This window comes from Pholis gunnellus, assembly GCF_910591455.1.
Source record: "Pholis gunnellus genome assembly, chromosome: 17".
Lineage (NCBI taxonomy): Eukaryota > Metazoa > Chordata > Actinopteri > Perciformes > Pholidae > Pholis > Pholis gunnellus.
In genome coordinates, this window is record NC_136544.1 from 9,462,193 (window position 1) to 9,479,930 (window position 17,738).

At 43.6% G+C, this 17,738-nt stretch overlaps 2 protein-coding genes across 2 annotated transcripts in view; both read right to left on the bottom strand.

Moving 5' to 3' along the window:
* Window positions 1–2,504, bottom strand: part of asic2 (acid-sensing (proton-gated) ion channel 2) — a gene marked incomplete at its 5' end in the record, with an annotated part of 271,122 nt that extends 268,618 nt beyond the window's left edge. Inside the window, one exon of the mRNA XM_079178043.1 lies at window positions 1,932–2,504. Within this exon, the coding sequence (XP_079034169.1) occupies window positions 1,932–2,504 (573 nt within the window). The remainder of the gene's footprint in view (window positions 1–1,931) is intronic.
* Window positions 2,505–9,630: 7,126 nt separating this feature from the next.
* Window positions 9,631–16,858, bottom strand: hrob (homologous recombination factor with OB-fold). The gene is made up of 10 exons (XM_079177182.1): window positions 16,734–16,858; window positions 16,427–16,477; window positions 15,347–16,291; window positions 15,188–15,271; window positions 14,324–14,458; window positions 13,124–13,232; window positions 11,837–11,922; window positions 11,604–11,726; window positions 11,242–11,467; window positions 9,631–10,121 (listed from the first exon to the last, which is right to left on the bottom strand). The coding sequence occupies exons 1-10, from the start codon at window positions 16,749–16,751 to the stop codon at window positions 10,066–10,068; spliced, it is 1,833 nt and encodes a 610-aa protein (XP_079033308.1). The 5' UTR covers window positions 16,752–16,858; the 3' UTR covers window positions 9,631–10,065.
* Between the last annotated feature and the right edge of the window lie 880 nt (window positions 16,859–17,738).

The window sequence follows — 17,738 nt, forward strand, 5'->3', positions numbered from 1 at the left end:
GCTATAACGCTGCTGCTCTGCCCTGCTGACGACAACAGTGTCCGCTCTCCACAAAATGAAGACCTCATCAAAGCAGATCGGATCCCAGAGGCGGCTCCGTGGCTGTGCATGCTCCGCTGGTCAGTTTTGAGGCCCGACAAAACAGACAGAACATCTCGTTAATACAGATTTGTATCAGCTGCGCTCTGTGTACGAGCTTTAAATAGACAGTCGGCCTGCTAGTTAGGCAGCTGCCCATGACGGGAGGCCGTCCCATGATACATACAGTATGCTAGAACTCCATAGAACGAAGGAACTGAAGGAAACCAAAAGCTGACTGCAGATTTTAACGTATTTTTCTACTGTACCAGGAAGTCATTGGTTTCCCCTCACTGCTTTGCAGTCAAATCAAGATCAAGCGATCAATCAATTAATCGAAAAAAATGAACTAGTAGAATAATCGAAACTAATCTCTATTGCAGTCTGTATCTGACATCTTTTATTAAATCTTTTCTGTCTTCCCACGCTTATTAGCACAGAGCACCGTACGAGCATTCAGGTAACGTTTTCTTCTTCTCATCCAAATGTTGCCTTCATTGGGTGAATTTGTTGCATTCAAATGCAGCATTAGTTGGCGGTGACCATTGCTTTTACCAAACATCACTGGCGGCTGATTTTATCAGCTGCTGCTAATCAACATTAACTCCCAAAAATAAACTTTTGGCTACTGTCTGTCTGGTGAATGTGCTCTCTCCAAGCTGCCATCTGTAGTGAGAACAGAAGTGTTAACGCTAGTTAATGATGTGCTAATGTACTCTGCTAATGTTAGCTCCACAGGTTTTACGTAGAAACGTAACGTTTTAGAAATGCATCTCTCTATTATCAGTACAACTATTACAAAACGTTTAACCAGAACTTTCTCAAAATCCCCAAAAAACAGCCTGAAAATCTGAAATGATAGCATGAGAGCATTAAAAGCAGAGAAGAATATTAAACCCGGTAGGAGCTGGCCGATGCTACGCTGTGATTGGCCAGTCCACGAGGGGCGGGACTTAACGAAGAGTCAATTCCGATACCTCCATTCAACACCGAGTACTGATCAGATACTAGTGCTCCAAGTTCCAAACTTACAATCTGTATAAGGAATGCAACTGAGAAAAGACCACTAGTCTGAGGAAGTGTCAGTGTGCAACAAGTGGGTGTTCACAACAATGCGGTTTTAATTTGCCAGAAATTGCTCGCTTTGATCTGCCAAAAAAGTATTTGCGTCAACATATAGGCCTTAAGATCACTTTCACCAACATAATATCATAACATAACATCTCTCTCTGGTTGTAAGTCATCAGGTTTTACAAGCACAGTATTGACACAGAACCAGTAAATAAGCAAAATTCTAGGGAGAAATTAACACCAACAGCAACCAACCGAATAATGGCACACTTTGGCTGCATGTCTCTCCTGTATTACCAGACAATTACCAGCAAGTACACAAACATCCTTTAACTTCTTGGCTGGAGAAATAGAGGAACAGCTTTGAGAGAATTTACTATTCACTATGGCCCGAGACAAACCAATTACTCTCCTTCAGTGACAAAAATGCTGACGACCTGTTGCAGATCTGTGTATGCCAGTAAGCACAATGCTATTATGCAAAGGATGAGGACAACAACAACGGCAACAGCAGAAAACGTCTTTGCAGAACAAAGCTTGAGAGTCGACCTGAGTCTGAGGGAGAAAAACCCAGCAGGAAAAACCCAGCATAGCAGCGTGGGAGGGAAAGAGCAGCTATCAGCATACATCAAGTCATTTTGCTGGCAAAAGAAAAAAAAAATTCATCCATCTCTGGAAACTTGCAAGACTCAACACCTCACAAGCAGAGCCCTCTGAGGGCTGGGATGTTGTAAAAAGGCTCTAACCCCAGCAGAGCTGACATTTAAAATGTGTGGACTCACGGGTTTGAAGTCGCTGTGGCTGCATTCCTGGCCTTGGTAACGGCAGTAGAGCATCATCTCTTTGAGGTCGTGGCCGACCCTCTCGATGAACTCCTTCATGCTGAACGCCTTGGGCCTGTAGGCGGTGAAGTTGGCTCTCTCCTCCAGAAACGCCAGCACGTCGGGCTCGGCCAGGTGCGGCTGGGGGATCGCCAGGTGCACGTCCAGCAGGCCCAGCAGCTCCCCGGCGTGGTACAGGTCATTGCGCGTGAGCCGGCTGAAGCGGTAATCGTTGAGGTTGCAAATGGTCACGGCGGGGAAGACCAGGCTGCACGACACCACGGCGTCCATGCTGGTCACGTGCGGGTAGGAAAGGAAGTAGGCCAGGCGCTCGGCGCTCTCCAGGACCAACAGTCCCAGGCAGGCCAGCAGAGCCGCGGCCCAGAGCAAGCGGCGCAAGCTGGGCTGACCGTACGGGAAGATGAAGCGCAGGCCGTGCAGCGTGCTGGCGTGAGCGAAGGCCTGCCAGGAGGTGGGGTGCAGGATGGAGCTCTCGTGGCTCCCCTGACTGCCACAGTTCTCCTTCAGATCCATCATCAGCCCTCCAGCCCCTCAGCCGGGGAGCCCCTGGTGCACTGACACCTGCGCGCACACACACACACACACACACACACACACAGAGAGGGAACACCAATAAAAAAAAAAGACTCAAATGTACACTCCATAACCATATTGAGCATATTGATGAAGCAAGAGAGGAGCTAGAGAGAGGAAGAGAGACAGAAAATACAGGCATCAAAGAGTAAAAGACGAAGAGGCAAATCAGAGCCCTGCGACAACTCTTACAGAAAACATGATAAAACAGAAAATAACTTTAAAGAACTGTCAAAGCAGAGGAAGTATACATATGGAGGACATGATCTCCACAAGCCAAATAACTACTACGGAGTGTCAGAGACGGAGGAGAAAGATGCTCCCTTCGGGGCATCCCTCTCCTTTCCACCTCGACTCTCAATCACTCCCTTGAGCTCAGAGTTACTGTGGCTGCCAGCCTGCCTGTGGCTCCTATTACACCCCCAACACACACACACACACACACACACACACACACACACACACACACACACACACACACACACTCGACCCAAATCCCAAAGTGCCTCCACCCCCCCCCCATCGCCCTCTGTGACTGCTCGATTCCATTGACAAAAATTCCCAGAGGTAAGTCCTCTGTGACACCCCGGGCTAGAGGTGAGAGTCACTTAAGCCGCAAGCCAATCAAAGCCGCCTCTGTGTATTTAACATCCCGACTCATCTCCATTCAAAAACACACACACACACACTGTTACTCATGCACGAGTGTGCACTCAAATTGACAAACACACACACACACGTCCAGGATTCTCAGGATTCTTCCGTGCACCCAAACTAATGACAAGCCTAAGCACCTCTCTCGTTCAGCCTAGCGCGAAGACATCCAGCCGGCGCGAGTGTGTGTGAGTCTGAGAGTGCACGTGTGTGTGTGTTTGTGAGAAAGAGAGAGAGAGAGAGAGAGGGACAGAGAAAGAGAGAGAGAGAGAGAGAGAGAGAGGGCGAGCCGTTGATGATCAGAGCCGCTGGTTAGTCTTGCATGCCGATCCAAACTCCTCCCGGTTTCCTCTGGCCAGATACATCCGCGTTCCCTTCTCTTCCCAGCTCATCTGTGGCGGCGGCGAACACAACAGCGGAGCCGGGAGAGACGGGAGGCGCACACACCAACACACACATGCTCGCACTGAGAGGAGAGAGCGAGAGAGAGGGTCCAGGGGGGAGGGGGAGGAGGGGGGAGAGAGAAGACTCTCCTCCTTTTTGCTCTCTCTCTCTCTCTCTGATTGAATGTTTCCTTCTTCCTCCAACACCACCACCTTCCCTCTTCTCATTTGTCTCTCAGTCTTTCATATTTCCACATCTCGTTCGTCACCACAGACGGAGAGATGGATGGATGGATGGAAAGCGGGAGGCTGTCGGAGAGACAGCTAGTAGAGGGGGAAACGGCGGTGGTTGCCTGGTCGGGGGCGGGGGGGGTTATGTCATGGGAAGTGAAGCAGAAGCAGAGATGGAGGAGTAAAGGAGGTTGAAGGGAAGGATGAAGACAAAAATAAGATAAGAAAACAACATGTGAATAAGTGTGGTCACACATAGGAAAGTAATTCAGACACAGAACATCACATTCAAGAGAGAAAAATAACTGAACAATGCTGGATATGTTTGATAAGGATCCTTTAAATTAGAGGATTGTAACTAAGCAGGAGGTTTTTGTCCAAAACACTAACAGCAAACATAGAAGGGAAAAAAGAAACAGTATCAGTAACATATATAAACAAAATGTAGCATTTATAGGCGAGTTTGTAGGATTAGAGTTAAGATGAATAACACTCAAATACATACGAATAACTGTACATAACCACCTACCCCATTTAAATAAAGCATTACATTAACGACTCAGCATTTATTCCAGCACCCTTGCACTACTGTACTTTTACACAAATAGTTTTACTATTTACATATATATATACACATCTTATGTCGTTATTCATTGTGGCTTTTTACATAAACACTGTACCTGTTTATTTTAACTATCTTTGTTAAGCTTTGTTTTTAGCTGAACGTCTACTTATGTGTATATTCCTGAAAATTGTTGTTGAAAATGTAACTGTTCTTGTATGTGTATAATATACATGTTTTGTCACCAATTAATTCATCTTCACAACACAGCACACCTTAAACTAACGTTACACGTTAGCTAGCCTATGTTAGTTATCAGAATGATGAATGTATAACGTTAGTTAGATAAATAAATAGATAATTAGCTTAGTAACTTAGGTAGCACAATATCTAGTTAGCTAGCTCTCTTAGCCGTACAGAACTTTATAAAGATGGTATTCTTGCGATTAAAATATGTTCACTGGGTTAAACGTTGACTTCGTCTTCATAGGGGTCGAAATATTACCGTCAATTGCCTTTAATTAACGTTAATGATCTCACCTGTTGCCATTGTGTAACTCACAGTCCTGCTTCCGGTTGGTGCCGCCGACACGTTATGTTTTAATCCTCCTCTTCATCATTTTGAAAACAAATTCATCCTTTAATGGTGCATTGGGAAGGACTGTTGGAAAGTAATTCGGTCAACTTAATACAGACAATCTTTCATGAGCTTGTATCTGCCTCAGACCGTCCACCTGCAGGTCTCCGGTTAAAAAAAACAGAAAACAAAGAAAGATGGCAACCGGAAGTGATTCTTTTTGGTACAGAATGAAAGCAAATTAAATGGAAAATACTAAGGATAGAAATAAATAAACCTCACAGCAAACCTGAGCTATATGATGAATGATGAACAAGAATATATATAATTCAACTTCCATCTAACGTCTGTGTTTAACTGAACAATGGTCCAAATGTGGGAAATGGTTTAACAATTTGATTCAGTGTGAAGCTCATGTATTATCTGTGACTTCTTTGGGGGTTTTTTGGCTTCAGCTGATAAACAACCAAATTGTCTGTCAAAGCATCCTAACATTTAAAAAAAAAACAACAATATGTCAATATATGAACATGGCACACTTTCATAACTTGTAGCCAAGAATATCAAAACTACACAAAATGTGTTTTGGAAGTCCAAGACTGACAATACAGACATTTTATTGAGTCTTTTATGATGAATATATGTTCATATTAGGTATTGTACGTCTGCTTACACATGATATAAGAGGCTGTGTTTAATTTGAATCTTGGGGTATCTGCTCATCACTTTGCGCTTCACATTAAGTTCAGCAATTTGCAACAAAACAGAAACCGTAATTAAAAGTAAAGAATGACTGATGAGTATTGTATTTTCATTCTTCGCCCAAATACAGGCTCATTTACACACATACACACACACTGTCAGTCGATCACAGTCTTTCTCGCAAATGAAATTTGCTGTGGTCTCAGACAGCTGCAGGGTTTGCTGGTTCCTTAACAACTTAATTAAGCAAATCTCCTCTTTTTCCACCGAGGTAATGAGCGTAGTTTTACACGGATTAAACCGTCTCCGGGGTTGAAAATAAGGCTTTACACTTTAGCAATCTTATCTGCCTTTATCTATCCAGCCAATTTTCCAGCCACGAGTTTATTTTAGGCGAGAGTCTTGTTAGCCGTACCACATTTTTCTCTTTTTAATTTGCAAGGTATTAATGCAAAAACACTTATTTTAAACCCTCTCAAATATGAGTCTGAATTTACTCTTTATGTCGCAGAGCAGAGGCTTACATATTCAAAGCAAATCTAAACAAGGAGATGGCAAATTAATGGAAAACCCAAGAGTTTCTTAATAAGCCTACAATACACTACCAGAGTCACAATCTTGGCATAGATGTTCCCATTCTGTTGAACTCTTGCATTCAATATTCCTAGTTTCATGATAACGTCCAACATGTTGCTTGAAAATCTCCAATAGATGTGAAGTTGTTTCATGTTGTTGTTTGAGATCTGGGCACTGTGAAGGCCAAATTATTCACATAATTGAAATACCCATTAAACCGTTTCAATGACCCATCCTGCCCTGTGAGGAGAGGCATCCGTGTCGGCTTTGTTTCTCCACTCATATATTCAGTGATTTTCCTTTAATGAGTCACCCATCTGAAGTAGGCTTTGTACACTGCAGCCTAAATACAGTACATTATACCTAATATAATGCATTAAGGAAACTGCAATGCTTGAATACAAACTTTAATATAATAATACATTTTCACTATTTCTTTATCGTGTTTCTTCTAATTTCAGGGTTCAAAGTTCCTTCTTGATCTTGGACAAACCAGTCTCACTTCAAGGTTCATTTAATAGCTGTTCTGGAGCTTTCAATCATATCACATGTCCTTTATCAGAGGATTGTAGCTGTTGTAGAAGTTTAAATTCAAATTCTTCTGACCACTTTAACTTTGACTTACTTATCCACTTTGGCTTAAAAATGTAACGTTAATTCTTTAACTTTCTAAACTATGATCAAAAGTTCCAGAGGAAATAATCGGACCTTTAAGTTGGATAGTTTTGTCAACCGTTGAACCTCAAAACTCATTTGAACACATCAAATTCAATGACAACTGAGCAAATTCCATCTGCTGATGAAGATCATGTGATATGATCTAAAGCTCCAGAATAGCTACCAAATTGACCCTGAGGTGAGATTGTTTTGTGAACCAATATTTCTCCTATACGTTATCAATTTACCAGTTTTTTTTAATCCAACACCTACATTTGCCAGAACTACGTATATAAGGCTCCATTATACTACACCTGTTATTGGTACAATTGTAATTAGTGTAAATAACATTCCATGTTTGTTAGTGTCAGTTTTTATGAATGGGCCGTGTTGCCTGTATTATAGCTTCTATTGTAACAAAATAAAAGCATGTTTGATTCTTATAGGTTAGTTCGTCATTTCCCCCCCATCGTGAGTGAAGAACCACACAACACTAGCAGCTGAAAAGACTGTTGTTAGATATTTCAGGCGTCTTTATCCAAATCTCAGAGTTAACAGTACTTTACATCAGCGATGATAAAGCTATCATTCCTCTTAGGACTCTAAACCACAGATAAGAAACCTTTTTTTTTTATCTTTAATTTTTTGGGGGTCAGTGGGAACTTCTTATACTATGGAAAGATGGAAAGAGTAATTACCCTTTTGGACCATCTTAGTGGATTATGAAAAAGAATAAGCCCTAACAAGAGAGATAATTTGGATGTGTAAGTAGCTACCAGAGTTGGCGAGACTGGGCCCAGTTGATTGTTACCTCTGGCGAGAGCCGATTGTAGTTGAAGGGCAAATTATTCCAGACATGTGAGCAGTAGCTGCGGACTTGCTGGAATCGACCATTTGTGAAGGTCTTAATTGGTTGATGTGCAGATAAAGGAAAGGAGCAACCTCTGCACACACACACATTAAGACGGATAGTTTCAAAGACCCTTGTTCTGGTCAAATTAAGTTTCCTTCCAATTAAGAGTTTTATCATCAGGTTTCTTAACTAGGTGTTCGATGTCTCGTGAACTTGACTAATGATGTCCACTAGGAACTGAACTGCCGAGGGTGTTCGATGCTAGTGCTCCCCTGCTGCTGGCATCAACACTGTGACATAGACAACATATGTATATAGTTATACATACATACACATATACTAATACTTTTGCATTACTGGTTAGATGCTAAACTGCATTTTGTTCTCTGTACTATTACTCTACAATAACAATTTAGTTGAATCTAATGGCCAGAATGAGAGCAGTTTCATTAAAGAGTCATTTCTCTGCCTGCGATTGTTTCATTTGACGAATTTTCAGAGGCCTGAGGGGAGACGGTATCAGTATTTCTCATTAAATAAAAAAAGATTAAAGACAATTTGGAAAAAAATTAACATCATTTTGTGTAACATTTTTCATCATCGTCCCTTTAATTATCTAGTGCACTGGTTGTGAGATGTTTAGAAGTCATAGGGAAGCAGAAAAACATTTTGTATTGTTTTTGGCATATTTTTTCGCTGCAGATGAATTTCATCCAACCTTAAATCTTGTGAATTCCTGAATACCTTTCGTCTTGGCCTCTGCAGAAGTAGACACAGCTTTGTTTTCAGGGTTCACAAGTCAATAAAGTCCTAAGATGCATTTGGGACCCACCTGTGCACAGTGTGCATGTAACACAGTTTTGCTCCGTGTACTGCCGTACACTGAAATCAATCCGTGGCTGTGAGGTTACAGGTGTGATTTTCAGTTTATGTTTAAGGGAGTTAAAATCAATACATAAATACTAACAAATTAGGCCGTGTCCACCCCTTACAGGTGTAAACACCAAAACAAATTGGCATGGATGATCCCCAGTAACCTGGATCCCGTCTTTCGTAAAGACATGCTGCTGCTGAATTGTTTTAATGCAATTTCCCAGTGGGTTGAGCACCTCAAAAGAAGATGCCACTATTAGGGGAGTGAGAACCCATATTGAGTTAATGGCGGTGGACAAGTTACAACGCCCTTAGATAAGGTTTACCCGGTTGTTAAAGCATGTGGGACAATGACAAGGCTGTGATTCCAACACAGTTCAGCCCATATGGATGTAAACAACTTCATAGTTAAGCTGAAAGTCAGTACTTTGACCACAAAATCATTATACAGAAGGCTATAATGTAAGCGTCAATGTGCAAAAATAACTAAATACTTAGAGACTGTACTGTAAACTGTACTCATCCCTCTTTTGAACATAAACCAGGCAATTTAAGCAGCTGCATTTTACACCAAATGAAAAAAAAAAAAAAAAGGCAGAGGATTAACCTGAATCTTTTACAGTGAGGGAGGATGGAGGAGGGGGGGTTCTGTGTGCTGTTGGGAAAGCCTCCATAAAAGAGCCTGTTAGTCACAGTACGACTCCACCCTGATGATCTGGCTCTCTGCAGACTGGGCTAGATAAAACACATTTTTTTTTTTTTTTGGTCAAGCAAACCACATGAGAGCCTGATAATACCTCCCTGCAATCCTTTCCCCCCCAAAAAAAAAACCAACCCTCAGAGACTCCTCCTAATGCATGGCAAACAAGCCGGGTCACAGTGCATCGACTCCACTCTGAGGCTCGGACAAACAGACACGACTGAAAGTGGAGGGCAAGGACAAAAACCCGACAAAGGAGCCTGCACTTCGCTTTCATTTCGCATGATTAGCAAATCAATGCTGTGCAGATTAGTTGTTTATTTCAAGGTTGCTGAAGTAAAGTGCAACAACGGATAACAATGAAAGTAAAGTGAGAGGGGGCTGCATCCTCGATACACAAAACGCAGACTAATTATATTCTTTGTGAAGGTGAAATCACAAAATCGCAGCTTTTGTAATGAATTAATGAGCATGCGTTGACTTCAAGAGTCTGCTTCTTAGAACACATCGATCATCGGCGATGCACAGAAATGACACAGTAACAGCAAATTAACTCGAGACGACTCTGTGGCGTTTATGAACTGGGTATCGAACATAGTCGAGGACATTTTCACAAGCTCTTCAGTGGTCAGACGATAGTGATTTTAAAAGGAGGCGATGTCAGGAAAACGAAGCAGCTTCACTGTTGATCAGTGAAATAAACTCAGTCAGTGGAGGGTCTGCTGGTGGAACATCAAAGGCTGTACGCGTCCTCGGGTAACTCTCCCAGCAGTTCATCCAGGTCATCATCTGCACAACAGACAGAATGTTTAACTCGCAGCAAATTCACTCCAATTCAACTGAGAAATCTTTACCTGCCTGGGATAAACGTTGAAAAGTAATGTTCTCAAGTAAATATGTAATCTACCAGCTTTGTAAAAGACTGTTTTGGGGTATTTTCCCCTTCACTGGCCAGCAGACCGTGCAGAGATAGACAGGTTTTAAGGGAAGCAATGTACCCGGCTAGAAAAGGACCCATGAGCTTTAACCATTAGGCTGTTAAGTTGACAGTTTAATGGTGTTTTGTGTATAGAACAAAAAGGTAGTGCACAGTGTGTTTATCTGAACAATGAATCAGTCTCTTACACAATGATTTAACAGCGATACAGCTACAACAGCTGCCCACACCGTCCATCCAGAGAGCAGAGAGACGGGACACGAACATTAAGATGTTTTGTGAGGAGTAGTGCTCAAACCATCAGTCACTTGTTCAGAAAACTAATCAGCTCAATTGGAAAAAAAAACACACATTTCTTAGTTTTAGTTTACGGAGTCTTTACTCATTCTGTCTGCCCCGAAAGGTAGCAACGGTCTGTAGAATGTGACCCGAGGTGGCTTCCTTACTCTGCCCTCTGTTTTTATATAGCACTTTCACCCAAAGCACTTTGCCTCTCATTTGTGCATTCACACTGCTCTGTTGATGGATTAAAGTCATTAGGATTCATCCTCTGGGGAAGTCGATTGTCTATTCAGTAAAAGTGGCTGGAATATTTAACTCTGGACTGACAGAAAGATATTAAGGTCTCTGGAGCCATTTCACATGCTGACTCATCTCCATGTGTCGTATAATTATTAGACGATCAGACTAATCATGTCATTTTAAAATACAAACGCAGGCTATGCTGCATAATCCTTTTTCTTTTTTTACGTTTTACTGACTGAATGATAAAAAGAAGAAAAAAAAAACAAACTGAAAACATTTAGGTTGGGTTTGGGTCAGCAAGTGAAATGTCTCAAAGCGCTACCAGACGGTGTGGCTGTTTTATTCAGCAGAACTTGACTGGAGTCTGCCACTTGGCGACCTCAGGCTGTGACTAGAATTGATCTCGCTCTCTCATCGCAAGTGTTATTACATATTAGAGGCCCCAACCTGCATCCCAGCCAGAGTCCTGTGGTGCAGGGTTCCCCGCAGGCTCTCGGGGGCCTCTGCTGGAGCCGGCTCTCGTGTCTCTTGGGGCTTTCGGGTCTTTGCCTCCCTCTGAGCATTTCCCCGCCTCTTGTCCCTCGTCGTCGTCCTCCTCCTCAAACACCAGCTGCATCCGAGACACAGTCCCCTGGAGGCCGGCGGGGGGGGGACCAGCGTGGGACATCGGCTCCTGGATAGAAAAAGACCGAAAAAAAAAAATGCTTTGAAGGGACAGATGGCAGCTTGACGGATTATTCTGGATGACAGATTTTCATATTTGGTGAACTGTGCTATGCTCGTTTCCAGCTGACGGTCGCGGCGCTCACCAGGATGAGCGGGGGGAGCCGAGTGGAGGACAGACCGACTCCATCGGGGGCGTAGATCCTCAGCAGGTTGTTGGGTGTCACGTTCAGGTAATGGTTACGATGGGAGGGGGAGAACACACCCACCTGTCCACAGAGCGAGCCATAAATAGACGTGTAACCACGAGGTAAAGCTCAAATACTACACTGCAGTTACCGTCATGAAAGTTGAATGAAATGGAAGCGATGAGTCTCACTTGTTTGAGCAGGAGCACAGCGCCAACCTTCAGCTCCTCCTCTCGGTCCTCTAGGAGGCGTCGATGCACCGTCCCCTGAATCTCCCCTTCAGTCCAACAATATAAACAGAACAATGAGAGAAACAAATCATTTAAAAACAATGAGTGCTTGCAGGTCCAAGGTATCCTGAGGTACTCTACACTGTACACCGCTCACAATGTAGGTTAATGGAGGAGAAACATAAAAACAGCATTCAAATAAAGATCTAAAACTATAAGATGCTATATTTAAGAAAATGAACACCTTTAATTCTAGTCTTAAGAGAGTAACCATAGACTGTATAGAAGAAGTGGATGTAGTCACAGCGACGTCACCCATTGGTTTGTGGACGGCATTTTGGGCGTCGCCATCTTCCAACCAGAAGTGACACGAGAGGGCGGAGCTAAGAACAACCTCACGCTGGAAAAGACACTCCGTAGGCGACCATAGAACGCTACAATTAACTCATGAAGTAAAAACACACCGTGAAAGGGTTAAAGATGTTAAACACGGACGAATCCCGCTGTGGTAATGACCTGTCAATCACAAGGTAGCCCCGCCCTAAAGCATACCCTGATCCTGGTCTATCTGACTCTAAATGGGACTTTAATTTACTCTCTTTTACTGTAAAAACCATCAGAAAAGAGTGAAAAAACGTCCACAACTGTCAAAAAGCGACACCTCAAAATTGCTTTTTGAAACACTTTAAACCCCCAAAAGTATTGAAACTACAGTAATATAATACAGTGCTCGATGAATGATTCATTTGGTGACCGATAGATAGATGGGCTCATCTTTAAGACGAGTACGAAGAGCCTACGGTCACACTGCCTGCGGGAGACAAACCTTTCAGCAGGTGGGAGGCCCATTACTGACAGAGTGCTCCCTCGTGGTGTCACAGGCACTTAAAACCCATCCACCGCTGATGCCAATCTACCACAATTGAATCACTAATCAGCACTTAAGTCCCATGTTGAGTACAACATCCATTCCCAGAGTGTTAACAATCAGCACGTCTCGTGTGGCGGCTCTCTGGGGGACACGGCAACCGGCTCGGCTTTAAGGAGGCGGATCAGACGAAAGAAGGGGCGAAGGTTCAAGACGGAGGAGGAGAAGGAAAAGAGGCAAAGGAAGGAAGGAAGGAAGGAAGGAAAAGGAGGCAGGTATTCACACAGTATTTCAGCTGCTTATTGTGCACCTTGTATTGCAGGTTGATACACATTCCTACAGTGAGGCAGCGTGATGTACGTCGTGTGAGTGTCCACTACCTGTCGGGTCTTTAAACACAGCCTTGGCATCGGCGTGCGTGTGGATGATGCTCTTTAGGAGCACGGCCATGTTGGGCACTTTGTTTCTCGCCAGCCGTTTCAGTGCAGCCTACAAATGACGGGGAACAGACAGCGTTGTCAAATAACAGTTATTTTATTATATGTTTATATAATTACAGTACATTGACCCATGGGTTATTTTAGAAGAGCTCAGGTAAACTTGCATCCATTTCACCCACTGTGGAGTGTGAACTTTATTTCAGAGGTATTGATTAATAGATTGTCAGAAAATTAATCAACAACCATTTTTAGAATTAATTCAATAACATGTGAAGCTGTCCGTTGTCATATATGATAATGAACGCTATATTATTTTGGTCAGATAAAACAAGCAATCAAAATACATCAGCCACGGGCTCTGGGATATGATAATTATAATTTGTTGTCATATTTTCTGACATTTTATTAACTTGATTATTCAAAAAATAATGCACAAATTCACAACACAAAATAACAAATAAATTCATCAATAACAAGTAAAATACCTGCACTACCAGTAACAACTTAATGTTTCTATGCTAGCCGTGAAAGTCGCCTCTTGAGCTATGAACACAAGTTTGAACATTTCTGTAAATAAAAGTTTTACATGTGTTTAGATAATTATTTATAGTACTTCAGTTGGAGAAAGAAAAACTAAACTCTTTGGCGCCGCCTAGTGGTCGCTTTGAGAAAGACGCAGCAATGCACACCACTACAGATTCTTTATTTGGGTTTAAGACAAACCATCACTGCCCTCAGTCTAAAATGAAACCCACAGATTGTGAACACAATAAAAGAATATTAATCTGACGAATATTTATTATTCTTTCATTTGCTGTTTCCGCTGCATTAGATGTAACATGTTATTGTAAAACGTTTCAACAGCCACGACAGGAAACGCCGTGTTTAAGTGCTCGCAACGACCGAGTGCTGGCGAGTTATTCCTCCGAAGTTCGACGCACGGCGGGAGCAGAGCAACAGTCTCCGTTAGAGTGATTGATGGTGATCTTGCCGTTTATAATTACAAAAACACCTCCGCTACCGCTCCTCCATTTGTCCTGATTATGCCAATAGACCTCCAGCAGCGACACACTGTCTGTTATTGTGGAGGATAACTATTTAAGCAACGGCTTGACCTAAATAAATATGATGGGGAATCACCTTTCGGAGGACCATGACGACGCTGTAGGAGTGCAGGAAGCACGACGGGTTCCTCTCATCCAATCCCATCTCGGCCTTCATCGCTGCCCAGCCGCCGCCGCTGAACTCGTCTTCTTCGGTCTGTGAGCTGGAGCCCTTTAGAGCGAGTCAAACGGGTTTATACGCTCACAGAAAACTTAGTTACCGAGAGCACACCTGCCTTGAAAATCTCAAGTTCATGCGTTTTCTATACATCATTATATTCTCTCTTCACGGCGCTCACATGCTCACTGTGTGGCTCCACTGCAATCAGATTGTGTGAAAATGAATTTCACACTGCAGCATGAAACTCTTCAGTGTCTGGTTTTGAAATGCAAAATGCATCCTGGGAAGTTTAGGAGAACGTAAACCCAACTTCTGTTCATGTCAGACATATGGAAGGCAAATCTAAACAAAGGTCCTGTTGGAAACAATGATATTCTTTTCAGTTATTGCTCCTCTGTTGCACAAAAACGTGAATTTTGTGAACGCACATCCACCTAGTTTCTATGTTAACTGATCCTGCGGAGGTGCAGGCTATCCCAGCATGCACTGGGTGAGAGTGCAGAGGAGAGGGCCGAACGTCCTCCGTTCTTAATGGGCAATTATTACTATTGATTATAAAAAAACACTTTCAAACGTATATAGACATCTTTATTAGGGTAAACCCCTTGAGATGAACCATCTTGTTTTTAAGGGGGTCCTTTAGAAACTTGAAAATAGAAATGATGGGCTGTTGATCTGACAAAACTAGACATCTGAATACGTCAACTGGAGCTTGGGGAATCTGTGACGAGCATTTTTATACAAACAAACCATGAAAATACTCAATCGCTCTTTCATTACCTGGCTTGGCGACCGGGCCACAACACCGTGAGCAGGAGTCTGAGGGACAGAGACCACGATGTCGTCCAGGTTCTGACCCTGCGGCTGAGAGAGAAGAATTCAGGTATTACACGGCACCATGGCGGAAAAACCAACGCATAACCGCTGGATGAGACTCACCTGCTGAGGCAGGAATCCGGCGGGGCCGGGGAAGCGTCTGGACCGGTGAGGCTCAGACCGAGGCCTCTTCTGAGGGCGCTTATTGGAGGCCGACACCAACTGGACCAGGCGGTTGGTGAGGACCGGTGTGTGAAGGGGATGAGAGCTCAGAGCGGAGGACGAAGAGGGCGCTGGGGAGGAGACCGTCTCAAAGAGGACCTGAGGGGAGGGTCCCGGAGTGGCCCACGGCCTCTGGGGCCTATTTAGTGTCCTGGAAATGGGGCTGGGGGCCGGAGAAGACGCAGTGAGGCCGGGGAAAACACTGGGACTCTGCGGAGGGGCTGAGAGGAGAGCAGGGCGGGGATTCGGAGATCGCAGAAGAGGAGTGGAGGAGATCCGAGGAGGTAGGTCACGACTAAATGAGCCAGAAGCCTGGCGTGCGGTGCTGAAGTCTCTCAGGGACCGGTTAGGGTGGGTCTGAATCCCTCCACAGGTCGGGGGTCGCAGCGTTTTGGACGAAGACGCGGGATCGACCACAGGAGCAGGTGGGACTGGAGCAGGAGGCCGTCCCATCTGGCGGTCGCACTCCTCCAGGTCTGCCAGGTCAACATCCCAGTCGTCAAAATCGTCCTGAGCCACACAGGGCGTCGGCGGACCCTCCGCGTGACTCTGTCGTGAAGCCAAATTAGGCTGAGAGTTATTCAGTGTGGGAGGAAGGGGCTGAGCAGAGGAGGAGGAGGGCCGTCTCAGACCCAGGCCTGTTTGTCCAGCAGCAGTGTGCGTGCTGCTCTTTGATGCGTTGCCATGACACAGGGCTGCAGATCTCTCTCCCGTGAGCTGAAGGCAGCTTTTCCCCGGCTCTCTGAGAGAAACAGAGGAAGCCCGCAGCGAGCGGGATGACACGGCAGATGCCACATCGGCTGGTCCAGACGATGAGCGGACAGCCCAGTCTGTCCCCAGCAGGTCCTGGGAGAAACACACACACACACACATTAACAGTGTGAGAGAGGGGGAGCAGAAGGAGGATCCTCCTATTACAGAATGTGATCAGTCCGCACTGACAGTTAAGTAAAACCAGGTGTGTTATCTGCTGGGATTCACCTCATCATCAAAGTCCTCGCCAATGCTGAACAGGCCGCTTAATTTGCAGGTCTGTAACAGAGGTCACGACACACACGATGAAAGGGCTTGACAAGCACGTGCAGCAATAAACATCCCAGGTGCTATTCACCAGATGAAAACCTAATGAACACGCCATTAAGTAATATGTTACCTGTGTGCATTAAACATATTGTTAGCATATGTTAGCAGCACAGTTAGCTCAAATAGTTTTGAGTTCACTTACCATCGCAGTCATGAGATATCGCGATGAAAGCCGTTATTTGATCGGTCTGCACACCAAACTTACCGAGACACTGAACGCCATTCAATGACTGCGTGTCAACAGAACTTGTTGTTTTGTTCCCATGTCTTTAGTTCCACAAACAAACGCTGCTCAGCAGCGAGCTGAGTTGTAAACGTTCTGCTCATCGGGAGCGCGCCGCCACGTTCAAACACAACGTGATGACGTCAGATATGTTTTTACAAAGAGTGTTGAAGCAAAGCGAGATAACTCACTCCCCTATTATCCCGCATTACAAGTGTTGTTATTGTTTTTTGTAACTCAGAGGAGTGGCTAAATATTACAGATATATGCTCAAGTTTTAAAAGAATGAAACACGAGAGGGAAGACAAACAATGACCCACTGTTGGAGCATTATGAATAATCGACTGGTGAAAAGTAACACAAACCAAATTCCAAACTTCAAATAACATAGATTCACTATATATCACCAATCTGTCCATCTGTGTAAAGTGCTTATAATTAATAAAATGTATTATTGTTATTGTTATTATTATATATTATGCCACCACAAACCATTGCTCCACCAACAGTGAGTGGAGTCCCAGCACATCCATGACACCTGTAATGAATGCCAACATTTCCATTCCTTTACCACTGGGCAACTATACCACTATATATATATATATATATATTTGATCATAATCTCGTCAGTTTTACATTCGAAAGGACTGATTTCCTAAAATTATGTACCAGTAATGTTAAAGGGTATATCATTTTCCAAACATAAATAAGCTGTTAGTGTTTTCATATAGAGATTCCATCACTGTGTGTCCATATTTTGTCATATTACTGCTCTCACAATGCTTTTTTTCTCATTGTGACCATTAAATCAGATGGAAGCTGTTAATAGCTCTGAGGTTTTATCAGGAATAGCTTTCCACATGTATGCTGTACATTAGGACATTGTTACATTACAGTATCACACATGCATGAGAAAAAGTTGGAAACCAAACATTGCAACAGACAGTTTAATTATAATTGCATTGCTAGGCAACAAGTATTTAATTC